We start from the raw sequence: 19332 nt of genomic DNA on the forward strand, positions 1-19332 counted from the left end.
TCAGTTTCTGGGTCAAGGCAGGAGGTGGAAATGGTGGAATTTGCCCTCCATCTATGGAATTTTTGAGTCAGTCATTCAGCAAATGATGACTGGACACCTGTGATAGTGACGTGACAGTGAGCAGCACAGACGTGTCTCTTGAGTCCAGGGACTCTCTGCTCACACTTGGCCAGGCTCTTGCTCTTCAAGGGTGCCTTTCATGAAGTCTGTTTGAAATGTTTTGGTTTTTGTCAGTTTTTGGTTGGGTTATAGGTAGGTTCACAAGTTACCGTGTGTATTCAGAAGACCAAATCCCTCCATTTATCAACTAAAGTTAAAGAAAGGAAGGAAGCCTGTAGCAAAAAAAAAAAAAATTAAGCATGCAAACCTTCAGGCTCCCCCCATTGCTATATGATTTTCTATGTTTACGTTTTAATCTATTGATAGGCCTGGATTTCAGAGTAGAGATTCAGACCCCTACCTGAGTTTGGGTTGTGCCCTCTGGCTGCCATCCTTTCTCACAAAAGTTCCTCCCTGGACTTCAGCCTCGGAGTTCTTGTTCACTTTCAGTATTTCCTTTTTGCAGTTTGTGTGTGTGTGTGTGTGTGTGTGTGTGTGTGTACACAAAACTCTATAGTGTTGATTGTCCTTAAATGATCTTCTTCTAAACTCATCCAAACCATTTAATTTGTAGCAGGAATCCCAAAGTATATCCTCCCCAGAGAAAGAATGAGAATTGCCTGGCATCAAGTCCAGGAAATAATTACTCAGAAAAATTGTGTAAGACATTTTCCTGTGCTAGAGATGCTGGTGACCACAAAATTGGTACCTGGGGGACATGTCTGGCCTCATTGTCTGAGAAAGTTGGGAAGTGGGTGTTTGACTATTCCCCTTTCCACTCTGCTTCCTCATTTGCTTTGCCATTTACCCAAGTGCCCCCATTCTAAGACTGGTGCTTACTGATCAAGAGCAAAGCTCTATGCCTTAGGAGTAGTTCATAAAATGATTCCTAGATGTAATATTCACTCTCTTTCCTGCCTAGTCCCCTTCAGCAAGGACCTCTCTAACATTTTATGTTTCAATTGTTTTCTTCCAGAGACAAAGGTAAGTTAGATCAAGAGTAAACAGACGGAGATGTTCATTCTTGGAAGCAGCAAGCATTTCGTTATCATTGTTATTGTCTGAGCAAGTGAAAACCAGATGAGAGGGGCCTTGACCTGCCTCCTTCACTAGCAGAAGTGAAGTAGATCATATCTTTCTTGCAGCATTCCTGTGAGTGTTAGAGCAACTCCAGAGCCCATGAATAAGGCTACTCTGTGTTAGAATGATAATTCTGCCTGTTCCTCCTCGTAGCTGCCCACCCCTGAGAGTCTCCTTTTCGTTCACTTGGGCTCTTTGGTTGCAGAGTGGCTGCCTCTCTGCAATGAGCTTGAGGGTTTTGTGGGGAAGAGGCCCAGAGCCCCTCACCACCTTTCCACATGCTTGCCTCCTTACCCAGTTTCACAGGCCTTGACAGATGGCCAGCATTTGTCTCACCTGCGATTCCTTTTTACATAGCACTTGGTGTAACACTTCAAGGAAATAATTAGCATTCTGAGTCTTCTCTGCCCTGTGCATAGAATGTGGGGAGGTTCTGCTGAAGAGGGACTTGAGCCCAGAGTATTGTATGGCTGTTGCCCTTTTGAGTCCTGAGTGTCAAGGTATTAACTTCCTTAGAGTCACTTTTTCATTGAACAAGGATGTACAAAAGAGACATCTAGTTATTAGATTCTTCTGGTTTGGCTGTAAAATAAATGGAAATGTACCCGTGGAAGTGATTGGCGTAGATTTCCAGGCACCAGGATCCTCTTTAGTGTCCCGTACCCAAGAGCAGGGTGGATACCCACTGCAGTCTGAGAGTTGTGAACCGTACAGTGCTCATGGTGTCATTGTATAATTGGAGATCACTCTTTTCAGGTACCTCGCCAGTGCATGGCTCAGGCACATCCTGGAGATCTTGGTGCCCCCATTACCATTCTCAGGCCATGTATCCCTTCCAGGCTGCGCTCCTGTGGCACAGACGAGACCTAGTTCCACTGCTCTGATGGCCACACGTGAACCTGCAGCAGTAAATTCCTTGGTATGTGGAGAGAACTGGGAAGTGGGTAGCAAGAAAATTATGTTTTTAAAACCACCAGCTCCTTCTTCCATTTAGTTGGCAGTTCCATTTCTAACATAAAATCTTTCAGATCTGAGCTCTCCTAGGGCCTCCCAAGATTTAATATGGTGCCCCAGAATGATAAATGAGAATAAAGAGAAACTCTTCATAACAAGACCATGTAGAAAACGTGGAATCGATGCCCCTGCGGTAACTAACTTGATTGTGGTACTCATTTCACTACACACACACACAGACACACACACACACACCTATAAATACATCTATAAAACCATCATGTTGTATACCTTAAACTTATACAATTTTATTTGTCAGTTAGACCTCGATAAAGTTGGAGGTGAGGGAGGTCCGAACTCAATGACGGTTTGCTTTCCTCAGAATGGCAATGGGGTGAGGGAGGGCCCGGCTCCTAGAGGGAGCAACTTCTTGATTTTCCTCATTCTTTCTCATTTCCCTGCCGGGGCCACCCAGAAGCAGTCCTATTCAGATGATAGAAAACCTTGTCAGTCCTCCTAATGAAAGGGGGAGTTTGGTACAGAACAGGGGAATCTGCTTGGATTTAAAGATGGTGTCAAACTATTGTCCAATGCAGGGAAATGCATTTATATCTACATGAAGAAGGAACTCTTTAAAATCTGTTAGGCTTGGAATTTTCGACAATGATCTATACATAAACTCCTTAAGTATTGCCTGTGTACTGACATACTAAAAGTTATGATGATGCTTAGGACTACGTATTATTTAGGAAATATTTGAAAAGAGATAATACACAAAAGCAAGATTTCATTGTTGCCAATAGATAGCAAGCAAGGTTACCGTGTCCCTCTGAGGGATCTGATTGAGTGCATTTGGCTGCAGGAGTAATATAAGTGGCCCCAGGGTGTTATGTTCTGTATCTAGATCTAGAGGACAGTCACACTCATGGTTCCAGTTGAAAATAGGTCTCCTGCTTCCATTAGCATAGCAGGGCCTGTCTGGTCACAAGTCCTGACTGTTTGGTTTGGAGACTATGTGCAGTATGGATTGGAGCAGAGGTGCAAAGCCCCAAGTTTTGGGTACCAGGGATACTTGCAAGGTGTGAGAGCACAGCCTGCTCTTCCCTCAAGGCCAACCCGAACGTAGCAGCCAAGCAGGGCTTCTAGGGCAGTCCAGGTATGGAGCTGTTGTCCATTGTCACTTAAGTCCTCTGTCACCTTGTCCGTGTCCTCTGGTCGTACTAGATCTTGGATATGCCCACCCCCCTGGAGACACCACTAGACAAAGAGAAATGAGGATGCCTAGTCAATGACTTCCCAAGTCCAAGTCGAGACGTCTGCTTCAGCTGCTTTGACAGGCAGCAACATCAAAGGAGCAGTATCCCAGTATCCCAATATAGTAACAATTTATTGTAAATTATCAAAATGTGTGAGCTTTACCCACACCTCCTTACCTCGAAACCTGTCCCTGCTGTTTCCTCTTCTTTGACTGAGCTTTACCCACACCTCCTTACCTCGAAACCTGTCCCTGCTGTTTCCTCTTCTTTGACCGTCCCATCTTCACTGTGTAGGAGACTCACCACCGTACACTGATGAAGAACACCCACAGTTCTGTGCAGTGCTGCCGCTACCTTAAGCTTGTCTAGAGGAAGAGAAGAGACCCCAGTCTAACTTGACACATCAGGCTATTGTCTTACTTTGAGAGGAGGCTTACCGGGGGCCTGGGTATGGCTTGTAAGTGCTGTAGGCACAAGGTACTATGACTTGGGCCTATCGGGTAGGTGTCTGGAGTGAGGCTTCTTGGCCCTGGGGCACAAGGGCAGTGATAAATTTCAGTGACTACCATCCTGCTCTGGTATTTTTCCCCACTTGGCAGCATTTTATATATAAAACTAAGGCTTCATTTATTTTGATCCCCTCTTCCCATTGAAAGAGCCATCATCTTTTTCTTAGAGACCCCAAACAAACAGGGTAGATGGCAGAGGCCTCTTATCTGGCACAAGACTCGGGTTCCTGGTTTACCCTTCAGGCTGGGATAAGGCTAGCCCCAGAAATGGGACTCAGAAACGAGCCACTGCTCTCCTGAGTGCCTGTCTTCATGTAAAAAGGGATCTTTGTGGTCATTTGTTTCTATGCCTTTGTTTTGGAAATGAGGAACTTGAGGCCCAGAGAAGTCAAGGAGCATCACTGGACGTCTGGCATCTCTGGTTTCCCAGTTCAGTTTGTGTCTCCCCTTCAGCAAGCTCCCCCTCCCTTTAGTTTTGCATTTAACACAGTCTTGCCTTCATGACTGCCGCCTCCTTTTTTTCTGTAAACACGAATATGAAGTGTATTTGCTCTGCTTTTCAGCCTTGTCTGCCCCACTGAGTGTCCAAAATAGCCGGCTGGAATTCATGAGAATGTTATGTCTTCAGATGTTTATAATCCAAAAGAATCTCTTATGGTTTTTTGTAATAAAACAACTTAGATGTTGGTATTTTGTGTTGGAAAGGCGAGCAAAGTTCACAATGAAGCAATTACAATGCAGTGCATTATGTATAATTTGTAGCCTGCCCCAGGAGTGATGGTGAACTGTGAAACACCATCCTGGCCCTGTAGCGTAATTAGCAGGATCCAACGCTGCACAGGGAGAAGCATAATAGTTGTCATCCGAGGTAAATAAAAGTAAGGAAAAGTTCTGATACACCCCAAATTATATAAAGAGCAGCCCCTATATTAGGCTGCAAATATGTCAAGAGTCTTCATTGCTAATTGAAGAAATCTTTTGAGGTTTAGCAGCTCATAAGTTCACACTGGGAATTGCCCTGTTGTTCTAAGGTTGTAAGTCTTGTCTTTGAAATGTAACAGTTGTACTTTTATATTGAGTTCCTCCAATAGTACCATTGTAAACAGGGGGAGTATGCATTTTAACGTAAGTTTGAACAATGCGGTTTTAAAAGAGTTCACCACATCAAAAAGAGGCTGTTTGGACATGTTTTATGCATTCTTTTCTCTATAGTATTTAAAGCTATAAATGACTCATAGAAGTGTGTTCCATTTAGATCCATCATGTTGGTGTAGTGTCCTCACTGGAGCTTGTACTGCCCTTATTTTTTTCTACTCTGAGATAATTATCTGAAAACAGGTCTAGGCCTTTTGCCAAGTCACTTGCCCTTAATCTGTCTTCAGATCCATAGAAATAATTCTAGAACACTGTTACACTTGTTCTAAACAGCAACGCACTTTGTGCCTTTTCATGGTCATCTTTTTTTTTTAATTCAAATATTCAATTTGCACTCTCTTTTTTCTCCATGTACCAATTACAACCCTTCCTATAGCCTGCTAGTCCCCCATTAAAAATCTCTAATTTTTTGCTAAGCCACTAGTTGGAGTAAAGAAAGGTTGGATGGTACAGGGAAAGATGTGTGTGGTGGTGTCCAGAGCAAACTGGTGGTATACGAAGAACACTGGGCTTGCGTCTGACCCCTGGACATATGGACCATACCATTTTCTGGTATGAGACCTCAAGCCTCAGTCTTTACATCTGTATAATGAAGGCAGTACTTAGCACTCAACACCTCCTTCCATTCCTGCATTTGTTCATTTATTTATTCATCCCCAGGGATAGAATGTGGACACAATCCCTCACTGTCCTTGCCCCCATGGAGCTCACTACCCAGTGAGAATGCACACTGTCAAAATGATTAGATTCACGATAATCACTAACCATGGCATCATGTGCTTTGAAGAGAGGGGATCCTATGAGAGCTTCAGGCAAAGAACCCTCATTGGGGGTGATCAGAGGACACAGTCACTTTCCTGGAGAAGTTGTGTTTAAGCCAAGAGCCGGAGGACATGAAGCAAGGAGAAGCGGGGTGGGGCAAGTGGAGGTGAGGGGAGAGTGGGACCCAAGGGAGCTGGAGAGGCAGCTCGTGGCCACGCCCTGCACTTACTGGGCAGAGTAAGATTCTTTATTTTTGCTGTAAAATAAAAGCCAAGAGTAAAGTGGATGAGATGTTTGTTTTTGAAAAGCTCTCCCGGCTACTGTGTGAAGAACGGCTGGTAGGAAGACAGGAGCAAGTGTGGGGAAATGGTTTAGGGTTGTGTTAGAGTTCTTCAGAGGAACAGAACCCATAGGATACAGGTATGTATAAAACGGAGTTTATTGTGGAGAATCAGCTAAGTGATTACAAGCAAAGTCCTATGATAGGCCATCTGCAGGCTGGGGAAAGAGAGAAGCCATTAGTGTGGCTCAGTCCCAGTCCAAAAGCCTCAAAACCAAGGAAACCTGCAGCGCAGCCCTCAGTCTGAGGCCCAAGGCCCAAGAGCGCCCAGGAGGCCGCTGCTGAAAGTCCCAGTGTCCAAAGGCTGAAGAAACTGCAGTCTCATTGTTGTAGGACTTTCTCCTCAGTTCAGCTAAAAACTGGGTTCTTGCCACACAACCAGGAAAGATAAGGCTCGTGGACACAGAAAGGTGAGAAAAGCAGAATTTATTGGGTGAGAAAAGGAAAACACTCAGCAAAGCAAGCGCGGTTCCTGTTAACAGGCCCTCATCTCACCAACTGAATCCCAGGTCACCACCCAGGAACAGGAGGGGCCAGGCTCCTCCCCCTGCAAATGGCTCGAACTTCCCGAGGCCCCACCCATCTTCCCATTGCACAGGTCAGTTGGAGATTCTCTGGGAGCCCTTTTTACTTGGCTGGCCCATCATATTCAAAGGCAGGAGGAGAGGAAGCAAGCATCCCACACAGGGGGAGAGAGGAAAAGCAAGAAGACTCAGCAGGCTACGACCCTCTACCGTCTGCCCTGTTCTAGCCACACTGGCTGTCCACTGGATGTGCCCACCCACATTGGGGCGCGTCTTCCTCTCCCAGTCTCCTGACTTGAATGTCAGTCAGTCTCCTCTGGCAACTTTCAGAAACACCCAGGAGCACTGCTTCACCAGCCATCTAGGCATCCCTTAAGCCAGTCTAGTTCACGCCTATATTAACCATCACAGCAGTTCAGGCACTGGTCTAGGCCCATGATATAGGTGACTCAAACAGTGCTGGTGACAGGGCAGATAGAGAATGGACAAATTTGGGAATGTTCAGGTTAAAATGACAAGTTTCGACAGATTGAATTTGGGGGCAGGATGAGTGGAAGAGGAAGGTGTCAAGGAAGACTGTAGGGTCTGGGCTTGTGTGACTAACCGGAGGGATCGTGGGGGCATTTTTGAGGATAGCCTAGAAACGGGGTCATTAATGTAACAGTCGGCACCACTTACCTTTCATTCCTTTGACCCAGGTGTTCACATCCTTTAATTCATTTGGTCCTCAGAACACACCCATAAGCTAGATTTTACAGATAAGAAAATTGAGGATCAGTGAGTAAAGTAACTCCTCCTAGGGCACAAAATAAGAGGCAAAGCCAGTATTCATCCTCAGCTCTTTCTGGTTCAGAACCCGTGCCCTACTCTTGTTCCCCACCAGAACCAGGTAGCAGAAAGTCAGCTTTGTAAGACATCGATGTCTACTCCAGATTTGGTAAGTGAGGTTTTAAGCAGAATGAAATGCTTGGAAGAGAAAACAGGAGATTTGGGGTATGGTTCTGTGCCTCTTAGCTCTTAGCAAAACCATTTACCTTCTCTGGACTTCCATTTCCCATCTCTGACATGAGCGAGTCAGATCTACCATCCTGAAGACAGCCCTCATGTTCTGGAAATGCATGATTTTTATGATGTCATCCTGGATGCATCTCATACACAGTCTACTGTCCACATTTGATTAAATCTTGAGGACTCCTGTAGTAAAACCATATAGTCCTTTCTCTGCTAGCTTTTTATCTGGCCAAAGCACATATTTAGATACTTCCAATGAAGTTCAGAGAGCAACATATTCCTCTTCCCGTATCTAAATCTTCAGTTATCCAAGAGGAGCCTAATTCTAGGTTCCTAACTTGGGATTGAAATTTTAAAAATTTCGTTCTGGGGTTTTCTTTTTCTGTTCATAAAATAAGTTTTTTTTTACTAGAATTTATTAATAATGTCTATTAATAGATATGTAAAATAACTCATTTTTTGTTGTTATTGAATATCTCTCCGTAGCAGAGACTATTGTAAAATAATTCCCGAGTTTATTTATGTTCAGTTTGAGACTGAGGCAGGCCATTTCAAGGATGTAAAACCAGTCTGAGACACTCCTTGGCCTTCCTGAGACTGGATGGGCTTGTTTGTAAGAGATGTTAGGTTTCCATCATTCTGAGCAAACTATCACAGGGACAGAAAACCAAACACTGCATGTTCTCATTCATAGGTGGGAGTTGAACAGTGAGAACACTTGGACACAGGGTGGGGAACATCATACACCAGGCCTGTCATGGGGTGGAGGGTGTGGGGAGGGATGGCATTGGGAGAAATGCCTAATGTAAACAATGAGTTGATGGGTGCAGCGGGCCAGCATGGCACACGTATACATATGTAACGAGACCACACGTTGTGCACATGTACCCTAGAACTTAAAGTATAATAATAAATAAATAAGCTTATTGAACTTCAAAAACAAAAAAAAAAGAGAGAGATGTTAGGTTTCGGTCACAGAATTGCCCCCTGCCTCTATAGGTTATTAGCACACACACATAAGCACACACTCATGCAAACACATGCAGACACACAAATCCATGCACTCATGCACATGCGCGCGCGTGCACACACACACACACAGAGTCTCTAATGGGGCACAAGATTAGGATTTGAGAGAAGGATAATGAGTTAATCAGACCTAAAAGAACACACAAAAAGTGGTTAATTAGACTCAGGGTTAAATGCCATCAAATACAGAAATAAGCATGGTTTTAAAATGACCGTCATACTTCTCAGACAGTTTTTCACATCACAGAAACTGGCTTCCCAGCCATCACAATTCTAGGCTAACTCCGACCCACATAAGAATTTCTCAGCTCTGGGGTCCAGAGAGCAAGGCTCCTGCTTGTTTGTGCCTTTCTCCAGATGGCTTCTCATTGCCGCGTATCTCATGGAGCTTATCCACTCCAAACGGATAAAGGTCGCATCGCCCTCATGGTCCAAGTTATCTAGACCTTTGTGGAGAAGCCCACCCTGGTTTCCTAAACCACAAGCTGCTACCTCTCAAAATTCATGGCTATCATACTTTTGATGAGTACATCATTCCTCTTTCACGTATTTTCAACTTCCCCCCGCCCTCTTTTCTTTTCTTGCCCAGCAAGCACACATCTAGCCACAGGCCTCACATGTGGTAGGGTTGGGCTGGGAGGTTCCCAGTGATTCCCTCAGCCCTGCCCCTGATGATTTGGATACCTTTGATACCAGCCATGACTCACTCTAATTGCAGGTTTTTCTCAGAGCAGTTTGTCTTCCTCTAGTTCCACCTGCAAAAGATGGATGCCAGGTGGCTGTCAGCTTTAATAAGGGCTTTGGACCACTGTGTTCTCCTAGACCACAAATAATCTCAGGGACAATTTCCTAGGTCAGGGATTGTTTTTGTAATTATGCATTGATATTGGTATTTCTGGACCTGTAGTTATGTACAGTCAGGCTTATGGTATTTGAAAGGTAAAGATAATTTGAACTTTTAAAACATTTAACACAGCATTCAGCATAAATAGATGCAATACATCTCATATCTCAGCCTGTTTCTAGCTGCTGAATGTTCTTTGATGTGTCCAGAACCCCAGAGCCCACGCAAATCTTGTAAATTTCATAGAGAAAACAAATCGACTGAATTGTGTTCCAAAGTCTATGGGCTTATAGTCCCCACTCACCTGTTCCTCACTATTTGTGTCTCAGGATTTGAGAGCTATTTAGTGGCTGAGGCCAGAAATGGAAATTTGCCCTAATGGTATGTTAGCTTGTTCTTTCATTCATTCCTCAAGCATTTATAATGCACCCACTATGTACCAGGCACCAGGGATCCAGAGGTGAATTCCTTTGTTCCTAGGACTGGGGGAGCTACATTGGGCCAGTTTCTTCTACTCTAATGTCATCACTAAGAGAATTTTAACTAACAATTGTATTTGTTGTGTTTTTCAAGATAGCTGGGTTGCATTGGTATCTTTTAAAATCTACATCATCCAAGGTTGAGCATAGCATAACCTAGGAAACTACCATAGTCTTTGGCTCATAATAAATGTCACCAAAAACCTACTTATACAAAACCAAATGCCATGCTAGTGCAAATGGTCAAAGACAAACATAACCACAGAACACAGTATGGCATTCCTGTGATCAAAGTTTCTCAAAGTGGGGCATGTGGACATCCAGCTCACTTGAGGTGCATGTTAAAAAATGCACATTTCTGGGTCCCCCAACAGACATTGATCTGGAATCTCCCATTAGAACCCTAGAATCTGCCTCTCACCAAGCTCCCCGACGTGGGTTTGAGAATCACTGTTCTAGATCCAGCATCTAGTCTTTAGCCCTTCGAAGAATGCTGTGTTTTCTGCGGGAAGGTGGCATGGAAGTATTGGGTAGGTGTGGGACCTGGGGCCACTTATGTGGTTCACTTTACTTGCTGCTAGTCAGTCAGGCTACCCACCCTGGGGGCCAGCCACCTCAATCCACTTCTTTTCCCAGGCCCAACAGCCTTGTTTTACTAGACACATGGTTATCTGCCGTGGTTGTCCAATGTGACCTAAACTTGACCACTCGGGGATGGTTGTTCTCAGCAGAAGTTGCCAACTTTTTGTCCCTTTTCAAAGTTCTTTTCCCACTGGCTTGTCTTTTTTTTTTTTTTTTTTTTCCTTATTCCTTGAATGCTTGGAACGATGTTTACTTGTACTTTTTTTCATGTACAAAGGTTAAAGAGTGTTTTAAGAAGATTGAGGTTTCTGAGGGAAATGTTGGCTAATTTCAAATGGTCTTTGATTTCAAAAGTCAATGAAAACATTCCCTTGACCCTTGGTTTGAAGGACTGGAAATTGGGCCGTCTCTGTGGTTTGAAACTCAAGTGGAAGGGAGTGAGAAAAAAACAAAACAGGTCTCAATGTTATCAAAAATGCTTCTTTGTACCTTTATTTGAACAGGAGATTTGAGCACCTGGGCAAAATGCAATGGTGTGGGGGACCTTGTCATTTGTGAATGGAGGAACTGCCCCTGCTCGTGTAGGAGGGTGAGCCATGCAGCTGGCATTGTGTCCCTTGGAGGGAGGGAGCTGCTGTCCCAGGCAATTATGAAACCACCACTTAGGACAGGGTCCCAAGAAAGATGTGCTTTCTTCTCCACCAGAAAGCACATCTGTTCACCCCTCTGATCACTGGGGGCCTGCCCAGCAGCTGTGACAGCCGGCACCTGCTGAACTACCAGTTGCCAAGCTGCCAACTTCAAAGATGCTGTCTTAGTGAGTTTAGGCCACCTTAACAAAATACCGCCATGGACTGGGTGGCTTAAACCACAAAAATGTATTTCTCACAGTTCTGGAGGCTCGAAGTTCCAGGTACTAATATGATCAGGTTCTGGTGGGGCCCTCTTCCTGGATTATAGATGGCCGCCTTCTCACTGTGACCTCACATGGCAGAGAGTGCGAGCTCTGGCCTCTTCATTCCCTGATAAGGGTACCAATACCACCACGGGGGCTCCACCATCCTGTCTCATGGAAACCTAATTACCTCCCAAAGGCCCCACCTCCACATACCATCACATTGAGGGTTAGGACTTCAAAGTATGAATTTTGAGGGAACACAAACATTGAGTCCATGACAGCCTTTGTGACCTCTCTGAGCCTAGGCATACCAGGCAGAACAGCAACAGCTAACTCCCTGGGGTCATAGACTAAGGAATTAGAAATATTCTCCTGAAAGGAACCACTGGTGCTGGAGATTTTTGCAGATTCCTAGAACTCATGGAATACTCACTTTATAAGCCCTGGTCTTGTACATTCACTCAGTGCTAGAGCAGAAAAACCCCCAAGTCAAACCAAGTTCTGAGTGTCCTTAGACAGCAGTGTGCACTCTGAACCAGGCATCAGGCACAGTCAGAATGGGAGCTAGATGGGCCTTTTATCTCACTTCCGCCCTTCTGATGCTCTCCTGGGGTTGGGGTGGGGGCTGAGGAGGAGGGGCAGACGCAAAGAGGAGGATTGGGGACAAGTACAAGTTTTGGGGGTGGTTTGAGTGATAATGTGAGCCAGTAACCAGTACCACCTGGTTAGGCCTAACATAGATCATTTTGAGTATTACTGCATCTAGGATTGATTGTCTTATTACCATAGATTGTGTCTGTTTATCTCCTCTGATTTGGAGTTAGCATATTAAGGAGGCTCCGGATGATTCCTGCAAAGCACTCACTAACACAAGGCAGCATGCACAATAGCAGGAGGAAATTCAGAATTAGAAATAGTTAAACTATCTGCATTCATATCCGTATCTGTATCTATATCTCTCCCAGTGCCTTGTCAGTCTCCTCTGCTCTGGAAGAATTCTAATATGACATAGAAACTGCTAGATGCTGGCAAATAATTCCTGGGTTTCAGGCCATCTAGACAATAAACAACTCCATAATATTCAGTGCAGCAGCCTCTGTAGCGCCCATCTGTTTCAAAATAACCCTAATTCTGCTTACAATGCGGAATGCTTTGTTGACTGGAATTTGTCCTAGTTTTCGTCAGTGGATTTAATGTCATAGGCCTCTGGTTCCACCTGCTGGCAGATATAAATACCAGAATGAAACTCGCGTGGATATTTTCAGTTGCAAGAAAATCTGAGCTGTAGCTCAGTGGTTCTCAAAAGCTGATGTACATCAGAGTCACCTGGGAGCTCATTAAAACTACAACGGCCTGGGCTCTGTGGCAAGCCCACCCAATCAGCAGCTATTTCTTAAACAGCCCTCCTGGTGATTCACACACCCGTACCAACGTTAGCAGACCCCACTTCATCTGGAATGAGGGGTGCAGAACCCAGCAAGGTTAGGGATGATTCCAAACCACTGTATCCTACTCATGGCCAAGCAGGGGGTGACAGAGTGACAAAGCCACCTTTAGTTACCCACCCCCGCCTCTTCCAGTTTATCCAGGTAACTCTTAGTGGCAAAGGCCAAAGCTTTATTCCCTTGGAACTCATTTAGAAAAGAAACAATTCAAAGTGGAGAAACCTGGTGAAAGCACTACTTATCTAAGTGCTCAAGGTTAACGTCACCAGTGATAAGTCATGTTGACAGCACATTGATATGTGATGAGGGCATTTCACCTCTGTGGTATTCTTCACCAAAACCCATAACCCCAGTCTAACCATGAGGACAAATAGCAGACAAACCAGACCGAATGACATTCTTCACGATATCTGGCCGCTACCACTCAAGACTGTGAAGGTCATGGGGGTCAAGAAAGAACTCAGAAAGAGCCACAGACCGAAAGAGACTAAGGAGACTTGATAACAAAATGCCCTGTGGTCTCCAGGATTGGACCCCGAACAGAAAAAGGAAATTAGTGAAAAAACTGGGGAAATCTAAATGTCTGGAATTTAGTTCAACGGAACGTATCAATGTTGGTTTCTTAGTTTCGACAAATGTACTGTAAGATGTTAACATTTAGGGAATTGACTTGTCTGTAGTATCTTTGCAACTTTTACATAAATTTAAAATTATTCCAAAATAAAAAGTTTATTTAAAAAATTTACAAAAAAAAAATAACCCCATCAAAAAGCGGGTAAAGGATATGAACAGACACTTCTCAAAAGAACACATTCATGTGGCCAAGAAGCATATGAAAAAAAGCTCATCATCACTGGTCATTAGAGAAATGCAAATCAAAACCACAATGAGATATCATCTCATGCCAGTTTGAATAGTGATCATTAAAAAGTCAGGAAACAACAGATGCTGGAGAGGGATGTGGAAAATTGGAACGCTTTTACACTGTTGGTGGGAGTGTAAATTAGTTCAACCATTGTGGAAGATAGTGTGGTGATTCCTCAAGGATCTAGAACCAGAAATACCATTTGACTCAGCAATCCCATTATTGGGTATATACCCAAAGAATTATAAATCATTCTACTATAAAGACACATGCACCATGTATGCTTATTGCAGCACTATTCACAATAGCAGACTTGGGCCAACCCAAATGCCCATCAGTGATAGACTGGATAAAGAAAATGTGGCACATATACACCATGGAATACTATGGAGCCATAAAAAAGAATGAGTTCATGTCCTTTGCAGGGACATGGATGAAGCTGGAAACCATCATTCTCAGCACAGTAACACAGGAACAGAAAACCAAACACTGCATGTTCTTTCTCATAAGTGGGAGTTGAACAATGAGAACACATGGACACAGGGAGGGGAAAATCACACACCAGGGCCTGTCGGGGGGTGGGGGCAAGGGGAGGCATAGCATTAGGAGAAATACCCAATGCATCCAGGACTTATAACCTAGATCGACAGGTTGATGGGTGCAGCAAACCACCATGGCACATGTATACCTATGTAACAAACCTGCACGTTCTGCACACATATCCCAGAACTTTAATAAAAAAAAAATGGAAACATTGGGATGGGAGGATGGCACTGAAGAGAGACAAAGTGTGTTGGAGGACATTGCCAAGGAGCATAGCGTGGCTGCTTCTCTACCAGCTGCCAAAAGTCATGAGCAGCTAGCTGGTAGGACAGGCGACAGTCTCCAGAGAAGCTGCCCAGGCAGCTGGCCAGTGAGGCGGGTTGCTGCTGTGACACATTTGCACTCTCCCATCTGTCTGCCACCCGACCCCTGTGTCTCACTGGGAACCAAACAGTCATGGACACTCGAACCTCTGTGTGGGAGTCAGAGGTCCAGGCCCCCTCTGGGTACAGATGAGGGGCCTGAGGCCCAGGGAGGGAAGTGACCTGTGCCAGATCCTGGTGGAGCCCCAATATGAACCCACATCTGGTTGAAGTGAATTCATTTGCCACAGCATTTCTCAGTGACTTGATACATTATCTGCAACAGAGTCATCTGGGTGCTCATTAAAATGAAGTTCCTGGGCTCCAACCACCACTTACTGCATCAGAATCTGTGGTGAGGGGCTGGAGGGGATCCAATAATTGCATTTTGAACAGTTCTTCATTTCTGTGCACGGTTCAGATTAAGGACCACTGCAGCAAACTGGGCAATGGTTGCTGTTTGATGGAAACTTCTATGCATAGGGCCACGGCTGCTAAAAGCTAAGAATGGGAGAATCCAGCTGCTGCCATTCTCTTAGGATGAAAGTCATAGTAGGTGGCAAGCAGCAGGGCCAGGACCCGGTGTGTTTCAGGAGGAGGCAATATTTTATTCTATTTTGACCTCAGTGTATTATCATTTAAACACTGTTGCCCTCACTACGCTTGTCTTTTTAAAATAATGAAGTTAAAACTGACCCAAAGACAATCTTAAGATCAAGAAGCAAGAGGTTGGGAGTGGACTCATATCAGGGCCCTGAGGAGACCACTGTAAGTCTCTTCCTCTGGCCTTCCCTGCCACTATGCCCCATCTGAACATCTTCAGGAAAACCAGGCCAGAAAGAGACAATGGCAAGTCTCCTGGACCCCAAGATAAAGATCAGAACAGACAAAGGACCCAGATGCCTGGGAAGCCTGAAGCAGGCCGCAGTTTGGACCTAAGGAATCCTTTGAGGCTGCAGGGTCGCGGGAGTGGAGTTGAGCAAAGACTCAGGCCATGCGAGGTGGAGAGCAGCTGCCCACACTGTGCCAGGCTGGCCCTCTCTGCGGACTGGTGTGGAATCTGCATCAGAAACATCAGAAGAGGTCGGGGGCTCAAGCTGCCCCTCCGAGCAGACACATTGGCCCTGGAGCTTCTGAGAGGAAGGTGGGATTTTAATATTCTGAAGGGTTTTCATACTTTTTGTATCATTTTACAGACCTCATATACATAGATATAGATATATTAAGAGAGAGAACGAGCATGGAGAATTATTCCGGTAAGAAGTTATAAACTGTTCTCTATTTTAGAAAATACTTGAGAGTTAACTACCAAGGCTGACTTTTGCAGCTGGACCTATATATTGCCAAACCTTACTCCTTGTCAAAGGAGATCCTAATTCTAGATGCATCCAGTTATCCAAAATAAAGCCTTACTATTTGCAGTGAGCCTTCTTTAAGGCAGAAGATGCATTGTTTCTGCTGTCCTTTAAACAGACCCTGTCTCCAAGTCGTAATTAAGGCAATAATACATTCTGGAGGTTTACATATGCTGATGTGTAGGGGCGAGGAAGACAACTGGAACATCTCATGTCTGAAGGAGAATAGACGGGAATCTAGGTTTGAGTTCCTGACTCAGCCACTGACCAGCTATTTGGCTTTGCCAAGTTGCTTAAAATCTTTAAGCCTCAATTCCTCACCTATAAAATAGACAAGGAAATTCTACTTGGAAGGATAAGTAGGATAGAAACCACTTATAACAATATGGATCAACCTCACAAGCATAATGTAAAATTAAGCCACTCACAAAGTGTACATATTGTATGGATCCACTTATGGACAAAAATAGGGAAAAAATCTGTAGTTAGAAATCAGGATCATGGGTACTGTTGGGTATCGAGGTATAGTAACTGGAAGGGGGCATGTGGTGGCTTATGAGTGCGGGAAATATTCTGGTATTTTCAGAAATAACCTCGTATCTTCACCTGGATATTGGTCTCACACATCCAGTTTGTGAAAATGAATCAAGTTATACACTTCAAGGTGTAGTGGGGGGTGGGGCAGTAAATAGAATGAGCATGTAGCAGTTGTCCCACAAATATTCTTTGTCTCCCTTTGACTTTTTTTCTTTTTTTGGGAGGTGGGGGAATTCTAGAAGTCAGACCATATCTTGTCTATGTTGCAGGAAACACTGACCTGACATAGTGGACCTGATGTCATAGGTTACTCAGATTGTTACCTGGAGTATAGCCTGTTGATTTTAAGTCATTTGTGTTCATTAACGGTCTCCAAAATTAACCAGCTGGAGGGGAGAGAAAAGTACAACAGGTAAAGTGGTAAACTAGGGGCTGAGTTGATCTGTATTTCACAATGCAGAGTGCTAACCACTGTAAATCGCTGAGATCTCCGTTTCAAGGCTTCTTGTTTTTAGATTCCAGATATTATTTCAGAATTAGGGAATCTCCACTGTTGCAGTCTTGATTGATTGAAGAGATAGAAATGTGAATGTTTTCTCTCTAAAGTCACATCTAAATATTGCCTTTCTCATAAACCATACTGAAATTTCCATTTGTATGAAAGTTATACCATTTTAAGTTAATTTCATACTACTTATAGAGAGAGAGAGAATATTATAATTAGCGAGTCAAAACATAAAGTGTGGTTACTGCCTTTAAGCATCTCCCCTTTCCAAAGAATGTCTTGCTAAATTGTTAGACCTGGGGTTCTTTCCAGGCCTTTTTGGTCTTTGACGGTAAATGACTTAACAACCATCCTTTCAGGAGGCATTTTGGAAGATTTGCAGCTCATGGAATGCTAATAAAGTAACATTCTTGAAAGAGAGAACATGGGTCCCATGCTGCTGCCCTCATCTGACAATAGAAATCCCAGAGAACACTGGTGATTTATTTAGAGGTTTCCTGGTTTAGAAAAAAAGTGATTGCCTCTTTAGCTCCCTAATTTAAGGGAGAGATATTATGCTATCCTGCGACTTCAGTATAATTTCACTGCATGGCATAGTGTGTTCATCAGATCATGGGCAGGATCTATGAATACCAGCAAATTAAACGTCTAGATTTACACGGATGGCAAACAGTAGGGAAAATGGCCATCAACTCATGGTGCTCCTTTTAGCAATTCTTATCTGGACAAAATTGCTTCTCTTCCCTTAGATGTAAAATGCAGAGGCTATTGCATTTTACATAAGGGTAGAGGACTGAACATTTTTTCATCAAGAACCACAAATCAATAAATTTTGTGATCTTACTACTGGTGCTGTAATTGAGGTAAATCATCTTAACACGAGCAGTGTTCCTGAGGTTCTTTGAAGCATGTTCACTGCTGCTTTGAGTAAAATTGAGGGCTGACCTCCATTGACAAGAACACGGAGGCAAGGCTCATAAATACTCATATTCTATACCAAGTTCTTTGGAGCAGGGCTGTTTCACGCAGGCCTGTAAATGTCCAATGTATGATTTAACTAAGCAAAGAAAAGAAGATCTTGGCTGGACACTCCAGCTCTGTCAGTCACCCAAAGGCTCTTTCATGTGACTAAAGTGTGCTACTTAATGAAAGTCATTAATTACCTTTTTATATCTATTTCTTAGAAGACAGATATTTAGTAACTAGCAACTCAACACTGTACAAAGCACTGCCAAAGGGTTTGCAAACAGAATTGAGCTCTGTATTTTAAGAAGTCACAGGTTTTGTCATTTTGTATATCTTTTTTTTTTTTTTTTAAGACAGAGTCTCTCTCTGCTGCCTGGCTGGAGTGCAGTGGCAAGATCTGGGCTCACTGCAATCTCTGCCTCCCGGGTTCAAGCCATTCACCTGCCCCAGCCTCCCAAGTAGCTGGGATTACAGGCCCGTGCCACCACACCCAGCTAATTTTTGTATTTTTAGTAGTGTCGGGGTTTCACCATGTTGGCCAGGATGGTCTCAATCTCCTGACCTTGTGAACCACCCACCTCGGCCTCCCAAAGTGCTGGGATTAGAAGCATGAGCCACCACACCCAGCCCATTTTGTATATCTCTTATACAGAGTTAATGATAGGAACAAATAGACATTTAGCACATGATTCTTGATGATGTTAGAGATGAACAATCATACCATCCAATGTTCAGCCGGCATTTACTGTCATGTGGCACCCAGCTAATCATTTTATGTGCATTATCTCTTCTAATCCTTCAACAGCCAAACAAAGGAACTACTCACTATTCCCATTTTATAGACAAGGAAACTAAGACCAAGAGCAAGAGGGTTACCTACTTGCTCAAGGATGTGTAGCTAAAAAGTGGAGGAGCTGGGATTTAATCACAGGTTGTCAAACTTCAGAGTCATGGAAAGGACCCTGGAAGTCCCCTTTTTCAGTAGCCTCCTCTCACATATGATTCAACAGGAGACTACTGAAATGAAGCATAGGATTCAACTGGAGACTGCTGAAATGCAGCATAGGATTCAACTGGAGACTGCTGAAATGAAGCATAGGATTCAACAGGAGACTGCTGAAATGAAGCATAGGATTCAACAGGAGACTGCTGAAATGAAGCATAGGATTCAACAGGAGACTGCTGAAATGAAGCATAGGATTCAACAGGAGACTGCTGAAATGAAGCATAGG

The 19332-nt window shown here is 44.0% G+C and overlaps 1 protein-coding gene across 6 annotated transcripts in view; it reads left to right on the top strand.

Moving 5' to 3' along the window:
• Nucleotides 1-19332, top strand: part of RHBDD1 (rhomboid domain containing 1) — a 163364-nt gene that overhangs the window by 138440 nt on the left and 5592 nt on the right. The window contains exon 7 of one of the 6 annotated variants that reach the window (XM_028831159.2): nucleotides 1936-2098. The exons of 4 other annotated variants lie outside the window; for them this stretch is intronic. In XM_028831159.2, the coding sequence (XP_028686992.2) occupies nucleotides 1936-2063 (128 nt within the window). In that variant the 3' untranslated portion in view covers nucleotides 2064-2098. Of the gene's footprint in view, nucleotides 1-1935; nucleotides 2099-19110; nucleotides 19251-19332 lie in introns of those variants that run through there. One more of the 6 variants, XM_077957719.1, reaches the window with a different exon arrangement.

This window comes from Macaca mulatta, chromosome 12, assembly GCF_049350105.2.
Source record: "Macaca mulatta isolate MMU2019108-1 chromosome 12, T2T-MMU8v2.0, whole genome shotgun sequence".
NCBI classification, from domain to species: domain Eukaryota; kingdom Metazoa; phylum Chordata; class Mammalia; order Primates; family Cercopithecidae; genus Macaca; species Macaca mulatta.